At 38.9% G+C, this 19,196-nt stretch overlaps 1 protein-coding gene across 9 annotated transcripts in view; it reads left to right on the top strand.

Annotated features, from left to right (window-relative positions):
• GRIP1 (glutamate receptor interacting protein 1) overlaps positions 1-19,196 on the top strand; it is an 806,557-nt gene that overhangs the window by 547,362 nt on the left and 239,999 nt on the right. For all 9 annotated transcript variants that reach the window (XM_072655295.1, XM_072655296.1, XM_072655294.1 and 6 more), the window contains exon 2: positions 17,788-17,868. In XM_072655295.1, the coding sequence (XP_072511396.1) occupies positions 17,788-17,868 (81 nt within the window). The remainder of the gene's footprint in view (positions 1-17,787; positions 17,869-19,196) is intronic.

Here is a 19,196-nt window from a genome sequence, read left to right as displayed (position 1 = left end):
ATGGACCATCGCATATAGGGAATTACTGTCAGGTTAATTTGACCCAAAGTAGAGTGCATGAAGGAGAGTATTGTACAGTAAATCTGGAATGTCAGCCGGTCATAATATTATTTGTCCTTTGTTTTCAAAGAAGACCAGTGATATCACAGGGGATGTCTTGAATTGCATGTATATTAGATTTAAGTGAGACAGAGTTGTGCAAAGTCATCAACTTCACTCTCTCTTCCAGAGTCATGGAAGTCCAATGGCAGGACAAAAGTCAAGATGACTGACAATGGAGAGAGACTGAAAATTAAAGAGTTGGGATGATTGGTAGAAGATGGAGGGGATGTTTTTAAGGGTGCAAGGTTTCAGCCTTGACAAGAAGGGACACGTCTTCATCAAAGACTGGAAAGAAGGAATAGATAGTATTCTCAAAGGGGTGTGAGATGAAAAGAAAGGAAGAAGAGAAAACTCAGCAAATGATATTTTTTTTTAGTGAAATGTGATGGGGAAGTTCCCATGTGAGAAGGTGGTAGGAAGGTAATGCTTTGGAATACTTGAGGAGGAAAAAAAAGTTTTGAACAACTGATATAATTAGTGGGATTAAGAATTAATTTTCCAGGTCTGTTGTTTTTCCAATGAGATATTTCACATTATCTTCCATTTTTCCATTCTTCTCTCTTTGTTCTGTGATTTCTTGGTTTTGCATAAAGTCATTAGCCTCCATCTGTGCCATTCTAATTTTGAAAGAACTATTTTCTTCAGTGAGCTTTTGAATCTCCTTTTCCATTTGGCTAATTCTGCTTTTGAAAGCATTCTTCTCCTCATTGGCTTTTTGAACCTCTTTTGCCAATTGAGTTAGGCTAGTTTTCAAGGTGTTAATTTCTTCAACATTTTTTTGGGTCTCTTTTAGCAGGGAGCTGATCTGCTGTTCATGCTTTGACTTCATGTCTCTCATTTCTCTTCCCAGCTTTTCCTCTACCTCTCTTACTTGATTTTCAAAATTCTTTTTGAGCTCTTCCATGGCCTGAGCCCATTGGGTGGGCTGGGACACAGAAGCCTTGATTTCTGTGTCTTTGCCTGATGGTAAGCATTGTTCTTCCTCATCAGAAAGGAAGGGAGGAAATGCCTGTTCACCAAGAAAGTAACCTTCTATGGTCTTATTTCTTTTCCCTTTTCTGGGCATTTTCCCAGCCAGTGACTTGACCTCTGAATATTCTCCTCACACCCACCTCACCTCCTGATCCTCCCAGCCAGCGTTTGGGGTCTGAGATTCAAATGCTGCTTCCAGCCTTAGGGCTTTTGGCGGGGGAGGGGGGGGCAGGGCTGCTATTCAGTGTGAGATTAAGTTCAGGTGCTGAGGTTGGGGCAGGGCCGCCTCTCAGGCTCAGTTCCCTCAGGGGGTTTATGCACAGACCTTCCACAATGGATCCAGGCTTCTGCCCCCTTGGGGAGCCCCTGTCTGCAGCCGCCTCTCAGCTTCTACCTCCCGGGGGGGGGCCTGAGTTATGGGGGCACCCCACTCCCCTCTCAACGCGCCAAAGAGACTCTCTCACCGACCCCCATCACCTGTGGGTGGAGGGACTTGTGTGGCTGCTGGAGATCCCGTCCCTGAAGCCTGCTCCAATCTGTATCTCTCCGTGCTGCAGCCGTGGCAGGTCTGGGCTGGGTTCCGCGTCTGCAGCATGACGGACCTTTTGCGAGAGGTTTGCAGGTCCCTCTGTGGGTGGAGGGACCCACGTGGCCGCTGGAGATCCCGTCCCTGAAGCCCGCTCGGATCTTTTCCTCTTGGTGCCAAGGCCGCGGCAAGGCTGCACTCAGCTCCCAGTCCCGGCGCCCAGTCCGCAGCACGAAGGACCCCCCGCGAGAGGTTTGCAGGTCTCTCCGGAACAGAAATCTCCCTCGCTCCAATGTTCCGTGGCCTCTGGGTGCAGAATTCGCCGTGAGTTACTTCCCTGTAGCCATTCTATGGGTTGTGGGCTCAGAGCTATGTGTATGTGCGTCTTTCTACTCCGCCATCTTGGCTCCGCCCTGGGATTAAGAATTAATTAGACAATGAGAGCCCAGTTGAATTACATAATATAAATTTGTATTGGATCTACATCAACACAGTTTCATGACTTTCTTTACCTGTGAAGCAGCACACTACACTATTAGTCGGATTAATGAGCATTTATAAGAAACAGAAGAAGCTGATGGTGGGAATCATCCAGGTCTGGGGTTTGGCAAGGCATGAGCAGCACCAGGAAAAGGGAGCAAAGGATTGGAGAATAGAGGCTGGTGTAGAGTTGCCCGTACCCTCATTTTTGGGAAAGGGGAAATGTATAGCCAGAGGAGGGGTGATAGCCTGGGGAAGAATTGAGGAGTGACAGAATTGGTGGTTCTGGGGAGAACAAGGAATAGATTTAGGAGAAGATGCCTTGATAGGAATTCATGACCAGACAAAAGGACATTCAAAGTTCTTTCTCAAAAAAGGGATTACTTGTGGATGTTGGCAAGGTCAGGGGAGTGTAGACATCCCTGTGTGTAGCTGAAGTGGAGGTGGTGAAAATTGTTTAGATTGAGGAACTCTGGGAGGTTAGTTTGCCTTGGGAAATATCGGCATTCATGTTGAAGTCTTTTAGAATGAGGGGAAGTTGTTACTGTTTGTCTTTCATTCTTGAAGAGGACCATGACATCAGGAAGGTGATGCCATGACATGCACGTGAATTGAATTTAAGTGAGCCAGGGCTGGGCAAAGTCACTAGCCTCACTTTCTCCTCAGAAGCCATCTGGGTCCAGTGGCAAGATATAGATCAGGACAACTGAAGAAGACCTTGGATGCAGTGAGTGACTTTGATCTTTTAAAGCTAAGGTCTTTAACAGGTGTCAGTTTGACTGAAGCAACACCCATTCAGTGATTAAGACCAGGTAAGAAATGAGGCAGGGGAGACTGAATTAGACACTGAAATATGGAATGATGGAAGAAATATACCCTGGGGGGTTGGTAAATAACAGCCACTGAAATCAGGATTGGGAGACAAATTTGCATAGATAGGTTCTCAAAGGAAGAGAGACTGCTGAATGATATATTCTCATTATCAATTAAGACTTAGGCAATAGGGAGTCCTAATCACCTATCATCTTTATAAAAAAAAATCAAAGGAGTTTCCATAGTCTACAAGAATAGTAAAATGTATTTGGGAATTTCTTCTACAGTTCCAGGCTATTTCATTTTGTTCTGTTTGTAGTGGAATGAGAGACTTAAGTAATAGTGATCTCAGATGTTGGCTTCAGAACTTTGCCTGTAGTTCTAAATAGCATAACAGTATTTGCTTTGCTTTATGAAGGCACATTAAATTTTCTTTGCATTTGGCACTCCTAGACCATTAGGTATGGGGGTGAGGAATAAGATATCCACTTTGTATGTAGCATATGATAAATGATGATGATTCTTTTGTTAAAGTATGCTTCATTTAGAAATCTGTCCACATTATTGCCCATCTGGGAATTTATTTTTATCAAGTCATTAGCCACCAGTCAGCATTTTGTTTGGCTTAGGTAAAAAGAAAAGGTTATTCAGAACCAAGATTGGAGAGCTGCTAATTTAAAATCTGGGCCTATGCCAAAAGTGCATTGCTGGTCTGAGGCACCAGTGAGAGTTTTAGGGGCTACCAGCTCACAAATAGCAAATCTAAAAGGGAATGTTGGGTACTAATGGACAGCTGTGAATCATTCATTTTCTAATGGCATACCACATTCATTTCAAACACTGGCAGATCACAAGATTTAGGACCCTGAAGTAAAGTGATTCTGATTGCATCTTGGTTTGTTTTTTTTTTTCACTTCGATTTTGATCTCATTTTAGGTGCTGTCATCTTGAAAATTGCTAGAGCTAGAAACCCATGCTTTTATGCCATGGAAAAGCAGAATGCTTTGGTTTTCAGGGGGCTCCAGCAACAAATCTGATCTGTGTAATTGGCATTAGAGTTGCAAGATTTTCCTTGGGAGGAGGGGAAAAAAAAGACTACTATTAATCAAGGTATATGATAATCCACAAAAAATCAGGGTTTTTAAGAGTAGTGACTATTGTAATTAAAATGTTAATATTTCGGAGGAATATAATTCTTTTAAAAAGCCAGTCTTCTCCATAAAATTTTCCCTTATGGTACCTTATCCGAACAAAACCTGGTAGTTATTTTAAATTATTTTTCTGAAATAGATTCCAGGGTAAGATGAGTGTATTCTGAATCAAACTGACCTACTAATCTGGTGTTTAGTGCTGACAGTTTGTGGAACCTTTTATTTCCACAAATGTAATATTTTGTCTCCTTGAATGTGTCACCCTGGTCAAGTTTCAGGTACATGGAATCAGTGCCTAATTCTTAAGTCCTCCAGGAGATAATACTGAGAGTTTTTCTCTAACTCTCTAAACCACTCATGTGGTTTTCTTTAAGAATTATTTGTGGTTAATCAAGAATTCACATATGTAACTATAAACAATAATGCTTAGAAGAAGGTAGTTCACTTTAAAAAAAGAAAGAAAAGAAAAACCTTACCTAACTGCTTCCATACTAAAAAAAAATCATTGAGCACGTTCTTGGCACAAATACGTACTTTTTTACAACAGAAAGCACATGGGTGATGTATGTTGGAATAATCAAATAGTTGCAGCTAGGCTTTAAAAATGTTCTCTCTTCAACTAATGGTTAAGTCTATAAGAAATTTGAGGTCTGTACTTCCAATAATCTCAAGGAGGGATGATAGAAATAGTCCTCTGTGGAACAGAGCTAGGTCTTGTGCCTGTTGAAGAGCCAGCTTTGTGAATCTTACTTTGTGTCGAATTTATTGGGTTTTTTTTAAATTAGCACCTCCTCTATACCTTATCAGGAAAAAATAACAGCTTGCATTTATATAATACCCACTGTGTGCCAGGTACTATGCTAATAAACACTTTAAAAATATTATCTTATTTGCCCATCACAATAACTCTGGAAGGTAGTGGTATTATTGTCCCCAATTTACAGTTGAGGAAACTGAGACAACTAAATTAAAAAAATCTTGTAACCAATGTCCAAAAAAATGTCTTATTCGGCATCTTGGATCCATCATCATTCTTTCAGGGAATGGGTAGCATCCTTCATCACTGGTCCCCTGGAATCACAGTTGGTCATTGTATTGATCAGAGTGCCATGTGTCTACATTGGAGACAGATTCGAACAGGACGGGCAGCAGCAGTATTTGTGATTCATACATATTGGTAATAGGAATGCCAGTGGCAGAAACTGGGAAATGACATGCTCCTTAATTACAAAGAGGATTTACAAATTAACCTGGCCAGAGATGTGAGTCTTTCCAAAGGTCTAACCGCATCATTGAGTAGCACATTTTCCATGTACAACCTCCACAAGGTTTACCAGATGCTCTTAATGCCACCATAGTGCTGTGTGCCAATTTGCAGGGATCAAGCAATCTGGCTGGAAAAATCTCTGGTTTTGAGGACCTCGGCAAAGAAGCAAGATTCTCAGCTGAAGGAAGAAAGGTCTGGGGCAAGAAGGTGTCTCCCTGAAGAGGGAAATATTTCAAGTTGACCTTCCCTGACTTTTCTAGAGCAATCTGATATTCTCATGAGCTTAAATAAAACCCCTTTTTTAAAAAAACCAAAAACAAGTTTGAGAGATTGCCATGAAATAGCCATGTAGTTTCCAAGGACTTTGACCCCACCAATAACTCTTCCCAACCCAGAGTGTGAGTTACTTCATTGATGAGCAGGTCAATAATTAATTAGGTAGTATGACCCTAAGACTGGTAAGGGGCAGTGGATTATTTAGGATTCATTTAAATTCCTACAAAGATGAACAACTTGACCCCATTTCCTAAATTTATGTGATTGTCCAAGAGGCACTTTGACTCTGTGAAGAGAGAGCCAGCCCTTGAGTCAGAATGACCTGGGTTCAAGGCATGTTATTGGAACATACATAAGGTTTTATGTCAGTCATACTGTGTGGTATTCAATACGCATTTAAACGCTTGTTGACTGTAATTTGCTTATTGTACTACATGCATATGATTATCTTTGCTCTTCAATTATCTTTAGACGTAAATCTAATAAAGGAAGTTACCTAACTCATCCTATACCAATTAGTGCAAACAGGGAAAGCTTTTTTTCCTTAAGCCTAAAAACATTGGACTATCTATAGCTTTGATTGCCATTTTGATGTAGAATAACCTTGAGTTGTAATGGGACAGTATGGTTATGGTACTGGACTTGTAATCAAAAGTCCTGGGTTTGTCTTCTATCTCTATTACATCCTGACTGAATTTCTGTAGGCAGATCCCTTAGACTCATGAACACCTTACATTTGCATCTGTAAAGTGGGTATATTTCCAATCCCACAGCAGAAATGATTGCAGATTCCTTCCTCATAAGTACTAGCACAGTGCCTTGAATGTAGTGTGTCCTCGATAAATATTTTTTGAACAAATAATTGAATCAGGAAAAACAAACTATACAAAATAATATAGAACAACAAATATTTAAAGTACAGAGAGCCGAGAGCCTTTAGAATTGAGGTTAAAATAGAGCCTACATAATATAAGACTTTATATCTACTACCAGCTACTCTAGTCTTTTGATAACAAAGTATTTTTATTATACTGTTGGATCCATTTTACTCTCATTGATTTCATCCTCTTTGCCTAAATACTTGAGACTGAAAATTGCAGGCGATTGTAGTTCATATTTTGCTGCAAGATGCTGTGAGGGACCTTGTGATGCATTTCTGTAATGTCCTATGTCCTGGGAAGAAAGATAGCCTCATTTCATTTCTCAGCCCTGAAAACTAATAAGATGGGCAGGTCACGCTCCTTTTCAAAAGTCAGATTGTTTCTTCCACCACAAACCTTTGTTTTCCAAGGACTATTATGGAAATGAACTTTTCCCCCTGATCATTTGGCAAATGGGCATGATGTTTAACCTCCCGAAACTCCTTTTCTTTGCTCTTGGCACCAAGGGATCTGATGACATATAGCAGGTGCCTCCATTCAGCATAATTACTTATTGGAAATTGTTTATCATAGGCTGTGTAAGCTCAGTTAGAGGAAATTAAAAAACCTAGCCCTTCAACACTGACATGAACGAATGTGGTGAGAGAGTCATGGCTGTGCAGGAGTACTGCTGTTATTTGGGGGGAAAAAACTGGACACCTGCACCATGATTGTTCTGGGAATGGGAAAAGGTTAAGGAACAAGTAGATAAGAATGAGGCTGTCTCTCTGTGTCTCTGCTGTTAGATGAATTTCCACCATCTCTCGAAACGGATGTGGTATTAAGGAACCCTGACCTTATCCTTTGGGTAGTCCTTCCAGCTCAAAGAAGGGAGACGTTTCAGTAGGGATATGGAACAAGTTGTGGCTACATCTTTTGTAATACTAGCTGTTTGCCCCCCAAGTTCATAAATGGTGAATTCAATTGGAGTATGCAGTGAAAACAAATGAACTGTGTGCATGCCACTGCTGTGTTAGGCGCACAAGGAGACTGGCCAAATTGGGGAAAATGAGAGGGACAGATGGTTCCCCTCATCGATCTATTTCCATTTTTAAAACATGCTCCACTAAACCCATTCAGTCATCTCTCTTACAGTAACAATTCTGTTTGCTGAATTTGGGGGTCCTGGTCCTCCTCCTTCCCCACCTCAAACCTCATGGGATGGAACTGTAAAGAAAGCTCATAAGTGTTCTTGTTATGGCCAATATGCAGTCCTTATGTCAATGAAAGATCATCCTGGCAGGATAGTGATTAGCCGGCTGTTAGGATGTCATTAGGAAAAGCTTGCAGGCCTTGTACCCTGAGGTGCCCTTGATGATTGCTTCCACCAAGGTGTGCTAGCAAAAATAACTTTCTTCTATCCGGTTAGGGGGTTCGGTAAAGTTCTCTTGCTAATGCAACCATCTGAAAGTCAGTGCAGAAAGTCTCTGTTGAAAACCAATTTCTCTTTTATTATCATGGTTTTGAAGTTTGTAAATTAGCCGCTTATGTGGCTCAAATAAAAATAGATTGTAATATAATGTTATGTCATTTTTCAAAAGGGCTCCAAGGCTTCATATGTAAATGTGTCTGTGTATTTGGTACTCTCAAAGTCTTAGTGCAGTGTACTAATATGGACACTTGGGAGACATGTATGTGTGTCTGTGTGTATACGCAGACACACATACAGATGGAATTTTTTGGAGTTTTGTTTTATACATTCGTATCTATCCAAATATGCATATATGTGTACGTATATACATACAGGTATATCATATGCATATATTAATGTATACCTACACATTACATTATGAATTGTGTATGCATGTACATGTGTATATATGTGCATACATATATATGTGTATATACATATGCATGTATACACATAAACGTGTGTGTGTGTGTGTGTGTGTGTGTATGTGTGTGTGTATAGGGTTTGGCCCTCTGATTTCATTGATACAAAGAATTCCAGATAAGGAAGCTCCTCATAATGCAGGTTGACCCCTTTCTTCTTCCTGCCTCCAAGCATGACTCTTCATTTGTCATACCTACTGTTTCTTAATAAATACTTATTAGGCTCCTGAGAGGTGCCCAGCGCTGTGCCAGGTTCTGGGGATACAAAACAAAGAAGGAAGCAATCCCTCTCTGTAATGAGCTCACATTCTAAAGGAGGAGAAAACAAGTGTCTATAAAAACATAGACATACATATATGAAAAGAATAACTATAAATATATCCAAAATAGACATGGTACAATGGGTATGTAGTGGTGAACCTGAAGTCAGGAAGGCCAGAGTTAAAATCTAGTTTCAGACACTTACTAGCAGTGTGACCCTGGGCAAGTCACTTAAACTTTGTCTGCCTCCATTTCCTCATCTGTAAAATGAGGATAGTAATTGTATTACTTGCCCATTTTACCAGAGAGAAAATTGAGACTCATGGGGTTTAACTAGTTCGATTGTGACCCTGGAGGTAGCTATGGTTCAAGGCAGAACTTTCCCACTCCAACTATAACACTCTATGCACTATGTCAGGATGTCTCTGCTACCTGACTCTTCATAAGCTCTCTATGTATGTTCTCTTGGGGTACTGATATTTGCTATCCCTGTTTTAGAGCAGGAAATTGGCCCAACATCATACATTTTTGAATTCAGGACTCCCAAATGCAAGTGCAATGCTCATTCCATTACCTCATGCTGCCTCCAGAAATAAGTGAAGTAAAAGCTGGAAACTGAATTTCTTGGTGGTCTTCCTATTAGGTAAGACCAGTGTATGAAAAAAAATAAATTCAAGTTATTTCAGCAAGCATTTAAGGACCTTCTGTATGCAAGGCACTGACCGAGGAACTAGAGAGAAAAGGATAAAATTAAGGTTACATCTCCCCCCAAAGAAAATTGTAACCTCCTGAAGGTAAACAACATGTACATAGATACAAACAGAAGAAATATGAAGCAATTTTGGCAGGCAGGAAAGTCTAACAACAAGGTCTTTTAATAGGCTACGTCTTCACCTATTCTCTGAAGAAATGTGGGAATTTTATGAAACATAGGTGAGGAAGGGAAGTCCTCCATGCATAGGGGAGAGTTTGTTCAAAGGCACACAGACAGGAGTAGAAATATCAGGTTACATGTAGGCAAGAGACCATTTTGGCAGGAAAGATAAGTTGATTGTAACAATTCACTTTAATAAAAGGCATATTTTTTTGAAGAAAAATATGCTAAGTGACTAATATGGAAGTATTTTACATGATTGTACAAGTATAACCTATGTCAGATTGCTTACCATCTCAGGAAGTGGGGCCAGAAGGGAGAGAGAGAATTTGGAATTTAAAACTTAAAAAAACCAAACATGTTAATTGTTTCACGTGCAATTGGAAAAAATGTTATTTTTAAAAAAGATACTACTACTTAAAGTACCTTTAGTGTAAGACCTCAAAGTGGATTTTAAATCTTACTATTTAACCCAGCAAATTTATATCTAACAGATATAAGCAGCTTGTCTGTTGGTTAAGATATAGTAGGAAACTTTAAAGGGGAAGGGAGGTAACAGATTGACCATTTTCCCCCATTCCTAAAGTGTGCTTTCTCTGTCCTTGGAGCATTCTCTGACAGTACATAAATATCTGGTCTCTGTATTCCAGCCCTAACTTATCTAATGCTTTCACCTCCAAATCTGACACTCCTTAGTTTGTGGTTGTTCATTTATGTTACCAGAAGGGGACATTGGTAGCTCTCATTTCCCTTTAGTGTTTTGTGATGCTATGTTAATATACCATTCAATGAATGTGGATTTGCTTGTTTTTCCATAACTTATTTTTATCTCCCTTAACGTAAGTATTTACTTAATTTCTTATGATTAAAAAAAAAGACCAAGCATGTTTACGTTATAATTCCTTTACATTCTTCAGTCATATTTTCAGCGCTAACTGCCCATTTGAAAATATATCTACTCTTTTGGTGATTAGCTTTCTTTTTATATTCTGATCATCTTTTGTTAAGAAAATAGATTTTTATCGATAGCTTTATTTTTTGTGCCTCTGTTTCCTCATGTGTTTATTCCCCCTTCCTCCCAGAGAGTCATCCCTTCAAACAAAAAATTTAAAGACAAAAGAAAAAAAGAATTCACCAAAACCAATGAGTATATTGAGGGAGAAAATAGCATTATATACAATCATCCACAACTGTGGACCCTAATTTCTGCAGAGCAGCCAGAATAGGCAGCTTTTCCTATCTCTTCTTTGGTACTCAGTATTTCTTTATAAATTTCACCCAATTAATTTTGCTTCTTTTATGGTGGTTATTCTTTCAATTTACATTGTTATAGTTACTGCTGATAACGTTCTCCTGGCTCTGTTTCTTTTACTTTGTATCAGTTCATGTAGAATGCTTCCATGCTTCTCTGTAGTCATTATGGTTGCTGTTTCTTTTAGTTTGGTAACATTTCATTACATTCATGTACTTGAGTTTGTTTAGCCATTCTCCTGCAGATGAGCATCTACTTCATTTCCAGATATTTGCTACCACAAAAAGTGCAGCTCTAACTGTTGTACATATGGAGCCTTTTTGTCAATGACCTACTTGAGGTATATACCTAGTGGTGGAATCCTGGCTTCCAATCACCTTTTCTAAGAGAAAATCCAGGCTTCCTGCAACACAGAACATTTTGTTGGAAATGTAGATGACAGTGGATAGTCTTTCCCTCTAAATCATTTCATTGAAATTGTATATGTACCAAAACTACCTGCTGGATATGCCAGTTTTTCAATATGAAAATTGTTTGCTTTATTTACTCTGTCTTCTCCCTCATTCCTTTTTATCTTGGAGGCAGTTTTCCATACCTACTGTCTTTTCAGACCAAAATTTATTTGGTCAATTTGTCATTTTGTCATTATATTTCAAGTTCCAAACAGTCCTGATTCTAGATTAGCTTGGGGAGAAAAGGGGTTATAGTCCAAGGATATCTGTATATTTTAACAATTTCTATGAACAGGTTAACCATCAACCCCCCACTGAAAACTCATCTTCCTCTTACAGAAGGACATGTTTCTTGGTACATTGAGGGAGAACCTCAAACCCATTCTTTTCTTTAGCTTAGTATTTGTCTTGCTGATGCCCTTAAAGCTTTCCATTGACTGTTATGGCATAAATGTGTATAAAAGGGGATCAAGAAGTACCTCTTTTTCGCAGTCACTGACCAGCGTCCCTGGCCCAGAAAAGAGGCAAAGAATTTGAATTGAATTGGAAACTTCTCTTAACCACTCAGTTCTCACAGTGCTCAGGGTCAGCAGAGATTGCTATAAATTGACCTGCTGCTTGCCCTGCTGTGCTTTGGGCATTAGAAGCTTCCCTCCCCAGCACTTATTTTTTTTTTCAAGTGAAATGTTCACTCTCCAAATCAATCTCCAGAGCTAGACCTTATAGTGACCTAATTTTGCCCAGCATGTTCTATGTCTGCCTACACTTGGAAATAGGCTCCAACATCTTCTACAAACCCTTTGTTATGTGTCCTAAGAGTGGTGCAGTTGAGGGCAAAGAAAGTCAGTAGCACAGAGAAGCCCAATTGGTCAAATTAAGTTGTATTCAGATTCTTAATTTTCCACAACTTGGTTTTTTTCTGACTTGACTTATTTCAAAGGAACATTGGACTTATGATAGTAAATGTAAGCCCCCCCAATCCAGGGCCTCAAAATGGTTTGTTGGGGTTTTGGGAGGCTGGGAGGCAGTTGGGGTTAAATGCCCAAAGTCATCACAGCTCTAAGTATCTGAAGCTGATTTGGAACTAAGTTTTCCTGACTCCAGAGATGGTGCTCTATCCACTGTGCCACCTAACTGCCCCTCAGGCCCCAAAATGGCAACTTTCATGCCTTTCTCATTCTACATAAAGATATAAGATGTGTCACTCCATGTCATACTGATAGGCCATATAATAGCATGGAATAATAATGATAGCACTTTAAGGTTTGCTACATACCATATCTTATTACATATGCTATATATGTAATGTGTAACATATAATACATAATACATATAGCAAATCTTATTACATATGCTATATAGAGTGAGGGCTGTAGAGAGAGGGGTTATATAGCCAAGGAGTGTCTGAGGCAAGATACGAACCCAGATTTCCCTGACCCGAAGCCAAGTGCTCCACTCTTTGAAATATCATATAATCATTACAAATCTCATTTTTCCTCACAACTTTGTAAGGATGCTATTCTCATTCCCATTTTACAGATTAAGAAACTGAGGCAGGTAGGTTAAGTGACTTGTCTGGGGTACTGTACCCAATAAGTGACTAAGACAGGATTTGAACTCAGACCTTCCTCAGCTCAAATCCCACCTTCGAGGTGGAGGGCAACCTTTTCTAGTTCTGTCCTCCTCCCCAGGATCTTTGCTCTGAGATTGCCTTTTACCATTTACCTTCTGTATATCTGGTGTGTACATTGTTTGCATGATGCCTCCTCCATCTGAATGTGAGCTTTTTGAGGGGAAATCACTGTGTGTTTATCTTTCTCTGTGTTCCCAGTACCTAGCACAGAGCCTTGTATATAATATGTATAATAAATACCTGCCCTTTCCTGATTCCTTATGGCTAGACTGTCCACTCATTTATCTAAACTCCTTTTCACTCTTCAATCAAAATGTCAACAAGATTTTGGTTCAGGGTTTGACTGGAGGCACAACTGTGTCAAGATGTTACATCCCTTCCCTTAACAATTGCTTCTTCCAGAAAGCTGGGAAGCATTTTTATGGCAAGTGTCTCTGGTAGAGCCTCAGTTCTCAAATATATAAAGAATAACCACCATAAAAAAAGCAAAATTGGGTGAAATTTATAAAGAACTGTTGAGTACCAAAGAAGAGATAGGAAAAGATGCCTATTCTGAGTCAAATTTATCAGAATTCAAGTCATTCTCCAGTTGATAAATGACCAAAGGATATGAACATGCAGTTTTCAGAAGAAGTAATCAAAGCTATCTGTAGTCATAAGAAAAAATGCTCTAAATCACTGTTGATTAAAGAAGTCAAATTAAAACAACTCTGAGGGTACCACCTTACACCTGTCAAATTGGCTAATATGACCGAAAAGGAAAATGATGAATGTTGGAGAGGATATGGAAAACTGGGACATTAATGCATTGTTGGTGGAGTTGTGAACTAATCCAACCATTCTGGAGAAGAATTTGGGACTATGCCCAAAGGGCAGTCAAATTATGAATACTCTTTGATTCAGGAATACCACTACTAGATCTGTATCCCACAGAGAGTATAAAAAAGGGGGAAAGGATCTACATGTAGAAAAATTTTTATAGCAGATCTTTCTATAGTTTTTGTTGTTGTATTCATCCTTCGTTTTCTAAGAAGACCATGACATCAGAGAAATGATGACATGACTTTAACTTGACTTGTTTTGAGTGAGGGAGGGCTGTACAGTTCGCCAGCCTCACTTCTCCTCCAGAGCCATCTGCATCCAGTGACCAGATATATTCTGGCCCAGGATGTAATGGAAGATCTTAGCCTTTTCAGGTACTCACTTAGAGGGAAGTAACACCCATTGAGGGGATACCCATCAATTGGAAAATGACTAAACAAGTTGTAGTATACGAATGCAATGAAATATTGTTGTGCTATAAGAAGGGATGAACAGGTGGATTTCAGAAAAACCTGAAAAGATGTGCACTGATGCAAAATGAAGTCAGCGGAACTAGAAGAACATTGTTCACAGTAATAGTTGCAATGATCAACTTAGCTCTTCTCAGCAATACAGTGATCCAAGACAGTTCCAAAAGATTCATGATGAAAAATGCTGTCCACATGCAGAGAAAGAGCTATGGAGTCTGAATGCAGAGCGAAGCTACTGTTTTCACTTCATTTTTTGTGTTTTTCCCCTTTTTGGAAAAAATGTTTTTTTTTTATTTTTAGTTCTCAACATTCACTTTTATAAGATTTTAAGTTCCAAATTTTTCCTCCCTCTCTCCCCTCCTCTTCTCAGTTTTTCCCCCTTTTGTTCTATTTCTTCCTTCACAACATGACTAATATGGAAATATTATTTCCGTTGCTGGACAAACAATAACATGGTAATATGTTTTACATGATCGCACATTTATAACCTATATTAAATTGCTTACTGTCTTAAGGAGGGAATGGAGAGGGAGAAAATTTGGAACTCAAAATTTTATATAAAAATAAATGTTAAAAATTGTCTTTATGTGTAATTAGAAAAAAATAAAATAAAAGTGTTTGAAAGAAAAAGCAAAAAAGCCCAGTTCTGCTTCCCCTCTCATTTACATTTGACAGACTAATCTTAGAATATATTTAAATAGTTCTACTCCAATGCTTGGATTAAAAGAAATTCTGCTTCCCATATAGAAGGAGCTAGTTGACTCAATGGATACAGCACCACCAAGTCTGGAGCTCAAATCTGGCCTTTGATACTTACTAACTATATGACCCTGGGCAAACCACTTAATCCTGTTTGCCTCAATTTCCCCATCTGTAAAATGAGTTGGAGAGAGAAATAGCAAATCACCCCAGGATCATTGCCAAGAAAACCCCAAATGCAGTCACAAAGTGTGAGACCCAACTCAACAGCAGCAACAACTACACTTCTGATCTATTTGTCTGTTTTATTCTTGGCTCAGCTGATTTCCTATGATCTGTAGATTTATCATATGCAAGTCACTCTGGGGCATTTAAAAAAATACGCATTCCATGTGTATCTCCATTCTTACTTCAGAGCATCACAGGATCCTAATGGATTTGAAGCTGGAAGGGCTGGCAGGGACATGCTAGAGGAGAAAGCACTGACTCTGGTCTCAAGGACCTGAGCTTAAATCTACCTCTGTCAAAATCATAATAGTTAATGTTTTTTACAATGCTTTAAAGCTTATGAAATACTTAAAGTTTCACTCATTTGATTCTCACAACTATCCTCATTTTGCAAAGAAGGAAACTGAGAGTGAAGGAGTAAGTGACTTGTCCAGGGTCACACCGCCAGGGAGTATCTGAGGCAGCATATGAGCCCCAGTCTTCCTCTAAAGCAAGGTGGGTAGCAAAACTGAAATAGCTCAAAAGAAACACAAGATGTGCAAATTTAGAGAATCCATCCCAAATGTTCACATGGATTGTTTGTGCCCGACCTGCGGTAGAGCATTCCGAGTTTGTGTTGGTCTGAGCAGCCATGGTTGGACTCACTGAGATTTAGCTCTAGCATAGTGATGTCATTCTGGTCCTCCTTGAGAACAGAGAACAATAACCAACCAACCAGGATAAATCCCCATAGAAATTCCTCCTGAAAAGCGTAAATGATCTGAATGACCTCACAACCTTCTGGGTTAAGAACTAATTGACAGCTGTCATAATTTCGTAATTAATTAAAAGTTTAACAGGGAACAGGGTGGTACTATTAAAAAAAGACGAAATCTTTTTTAGATTTAGTCAAGTCAGTCAAGTCAGGTGAGATCTGGGTTCTGATTTACCATGTGACATTTAGTAGTTGTATAACCACAGGAAAGTCATTTAATTTATCTGTGAAGTGGAAATAATAGTAAGTATGAGATTTATCTTATTTAGGGTTATTGTGAGAATGAAATGAGAAAATGTACATAAAGCTTTTTATAAACCTTTAGGAGTATGATGCATATATGCGTGTGTGTATAGATAGATAGATGATAGATAGATAGATACATAGATAGATACATAGATAGATAAAGCTGTTATAAGTTAGAACAGGGACAAAATGAGCAAACATTTCAGAGTCCTGAGGTGCCATTCTAGTACTTAGTTCTGACCTGGTACAGAGTTGTTATACTCCTGGTACAGGGTTTCTGATGATGCACTGTCTTCCTCAGTCTGACTACCTGAATGCCGTTGTCTGGCTCTGAAATGACAATCTGTAAGTCACGCAGTCCGGGGTTTGGGGACGAACTGATTCCACTGGAATTGTATGAATGCAGTACCTTTATGTAGTTATTTACGATGACAGAGAGTGTGATTTGGAGGAATTTCAAAGGCATGACATGTCATGAGCGACATGATGGGGGCAGGTCATGTTTGATGCGTAAAAGCTGGCAATTTATCTTTATAACTGAGATAATGTAAAGACATATGAAAAATGAAAGGTAAATATAAAGCTGCCTGATTTAGATTTATGAAGGTAATTGTAGTTTATAGCAGTCTTAATCTTTTCTTTTTGTCATTGCTTATAGAGACCTTGTTAATTTTGAGAAGTAATAGTGAATCAGTTAACCCATAAAAACATCCTGGGGAAAAATTTGGTGTCTCACTTTTGAAATACGAACCACTTAGTAAGGAGAACTAATGGTTTCAGATGATAAAGCTTTGTTGCTGAATTAGTTCCTTGTAGTATTTAATAGTTTTCCATGCACAAGAAGTTTTTTTTTTTCATCTCTTAATGGTTTCCTGTGAAATCTCTTATAGTGTGGTCAGAAACAACCATTTGAGCCACCGAATTCACTAGATAATTAGCTGGACTTCTCTTCACATCATTCCTGTTCATGTCTTATTTATCCAGTTTTTGAATAATTTTTAAAGATTTCTCCTCAAGAATTCTCCCTTAACCAATGTACTTCCCATTCCCATGAAGAATCCTTCCATATGGTTCTAGCCTACATATTTACTGTTTGACCCAACTGTTATTTTTTTGTCCAAGGACTGATTTAAATACTTGGAAAAAATGATATTTAAGGGTTTTGTTCTTGCCACCTAGAATTTTTATAACTTTATCTCTTGCAGACACACTTTGTTTAAGTCTACCATTCTGTTGTTTGTTCTCTATGGTGTCTTGAGTCTCTTTATTCTCAACTTAAATAGAACTATTGAAACCAAACTGAACTTTCAGCCTTTTCATTTTTCAGTCATCTTTCCTTCTCTGTTCTCAGCTTGACTCCTAAAAGTTCTCCTTGTCTCCACACCCCTTCTCTGTATCAGGTTTGGTGTATCTGGTCACATGATCGATGAGGTGGAAGATTCATCTCTAAGATGGTCTCTCTTTTCGGGAGGTCTCAGCTCTATTTTACTGTATCTCAGTCATTCTCCTGATGATCATGGACAACTTGTCTTCATGGAACCACACATTCCTCTTCACTTTCTGGGATCTTCTAGATGAATTCTTTAACAATAATTGATTACTCTTTGCACACAATCAGCCATTCTCTTCCTGGATCATGGACACGTATTTGCCAGTGAATTTAGGTAGCTGGCAATTAGATGACAATCTATTAAACGACTTCATTGAACCGGAACCTGGATTGAAATTAACCAAATCCTTCATTGTACCTTTGCAGATGAGAGTCCCTACACTAAGTCCGCCAGCCAGACAAAGCCACCTGATGGAGCATTGGCTGTGAGGAGACAGAGCATCCCAGGTTAGACCAGATTACTGAATCATTAGTTATTTTATTTGTTAAATCTTGTTGCCTCACGAGCCTGGAAAACTCCAACTTGGCCCCTCCAATTTTTTTTATTTATGTTGCTCATTCAACTGAACATAGTGTGTATCTCAGAAAACTTCTTATTCAGACTGACACATTCATTCTTAGAATGTGGGCTTTGGAAGAGTCTGACAACTTGCAAAAATCCATCTTGCTTGGACTTCCTTTATCAGATTACTTGAATTGATACTTGCTTTCAGTTTCTCTCCTCTCTGTTTTTTCATGGTGACTTTTTTCGAGTGGCACATATTTGTTCAATGATAAATAGCACATAGGTTGAGAAGGGGTCAAGAAATAACTGGAGTGGAAGAAGATACATCTCCTGAATAAAAGATGTCTGAAGACCTGAAGCACCTTTTCCCAGATCCTTTCTTCTCACTTGCATTTTAGACTTAAAATAATTCCCTTTGACAACTGTTTTAAAATTGAGGGGTTTCTTGATTCATTCCTAAATGAATTAAGTCACTACAATAGGCTTAAAAATATTATTTCACCCTCCAAAAGTTTTGGAGGAATGAATGACCATGAATACTCCAAAACTTAGGACCTATGAATTTTAGAATTGCTGGAAAACATGAATTCTAGAACTAAATAGTCACACACACACACACACACACACACACACACACACGCACACACGCACACACGAATGAAATTTTGTTGTTGAGTCATGTTAGTCATGTCCAACTCTTCATGACACCATTTGCAGTTTTCTTGGCAAAGATACTGGAATGGTTTGTCATTTCTTTCTCTGACTCATTTTACAGTTGAGGAAGCTGAAGCAGAGTGAAGTCATTTGCCCAGAGTTACACAGCTAGTAAGTGTCCGAGGCCAGATTTGAACTCCCAAAGAAGAATCTCTCTGACTCTAGGCCCAGCACTCTATCCACTATGCCACCTAACTGCCCTTTAATGGAATTACCTACTCCAAATCTATCTGGAACACATAAGTCATGGAAAGATTCCCTTATGGAAATCAATGCACTTACCAAAAGACCTGAGACATTAAGATATTTAAATATTAAAAACCAAAATTATATTTGTGTGCTCTAAATCAGCCCAGGTTATGGGGTGCAGCGTAATTTTAGTTGCATATTTACTAAGGACTCCCGCATGTTAATTTTTAAGTGCATGATTCTATGAGAGGAAAATGATGCAGTTAAATATTCAACTGTTCATACAGAGTTGGACCCATTGATAGAGTTCAAATGGAAATCGAGGCTTTACATTTGAAAAGAAGAGGAAAAAATAGTTTCTCAGAAT

Source organism: Notamacropus eugenii, chromosome 3 (assembly GCF_028372415.1).
Source record: "Notamacropus eugenii isolate mMacEug1 chromosome 3, mMacEug1.pri_v2, whole genome shotgun sequence".
Classification (NCBI taxonomy): Eukaryota; Metazoa; Chordata; class Mammalia; order Diprotodontia; family Macropodidae; genus Notamacropus; species Notamacropus eugenii.
This window is presented reverse-complemented; position numbering and strand designations above follow the sequence as displayed.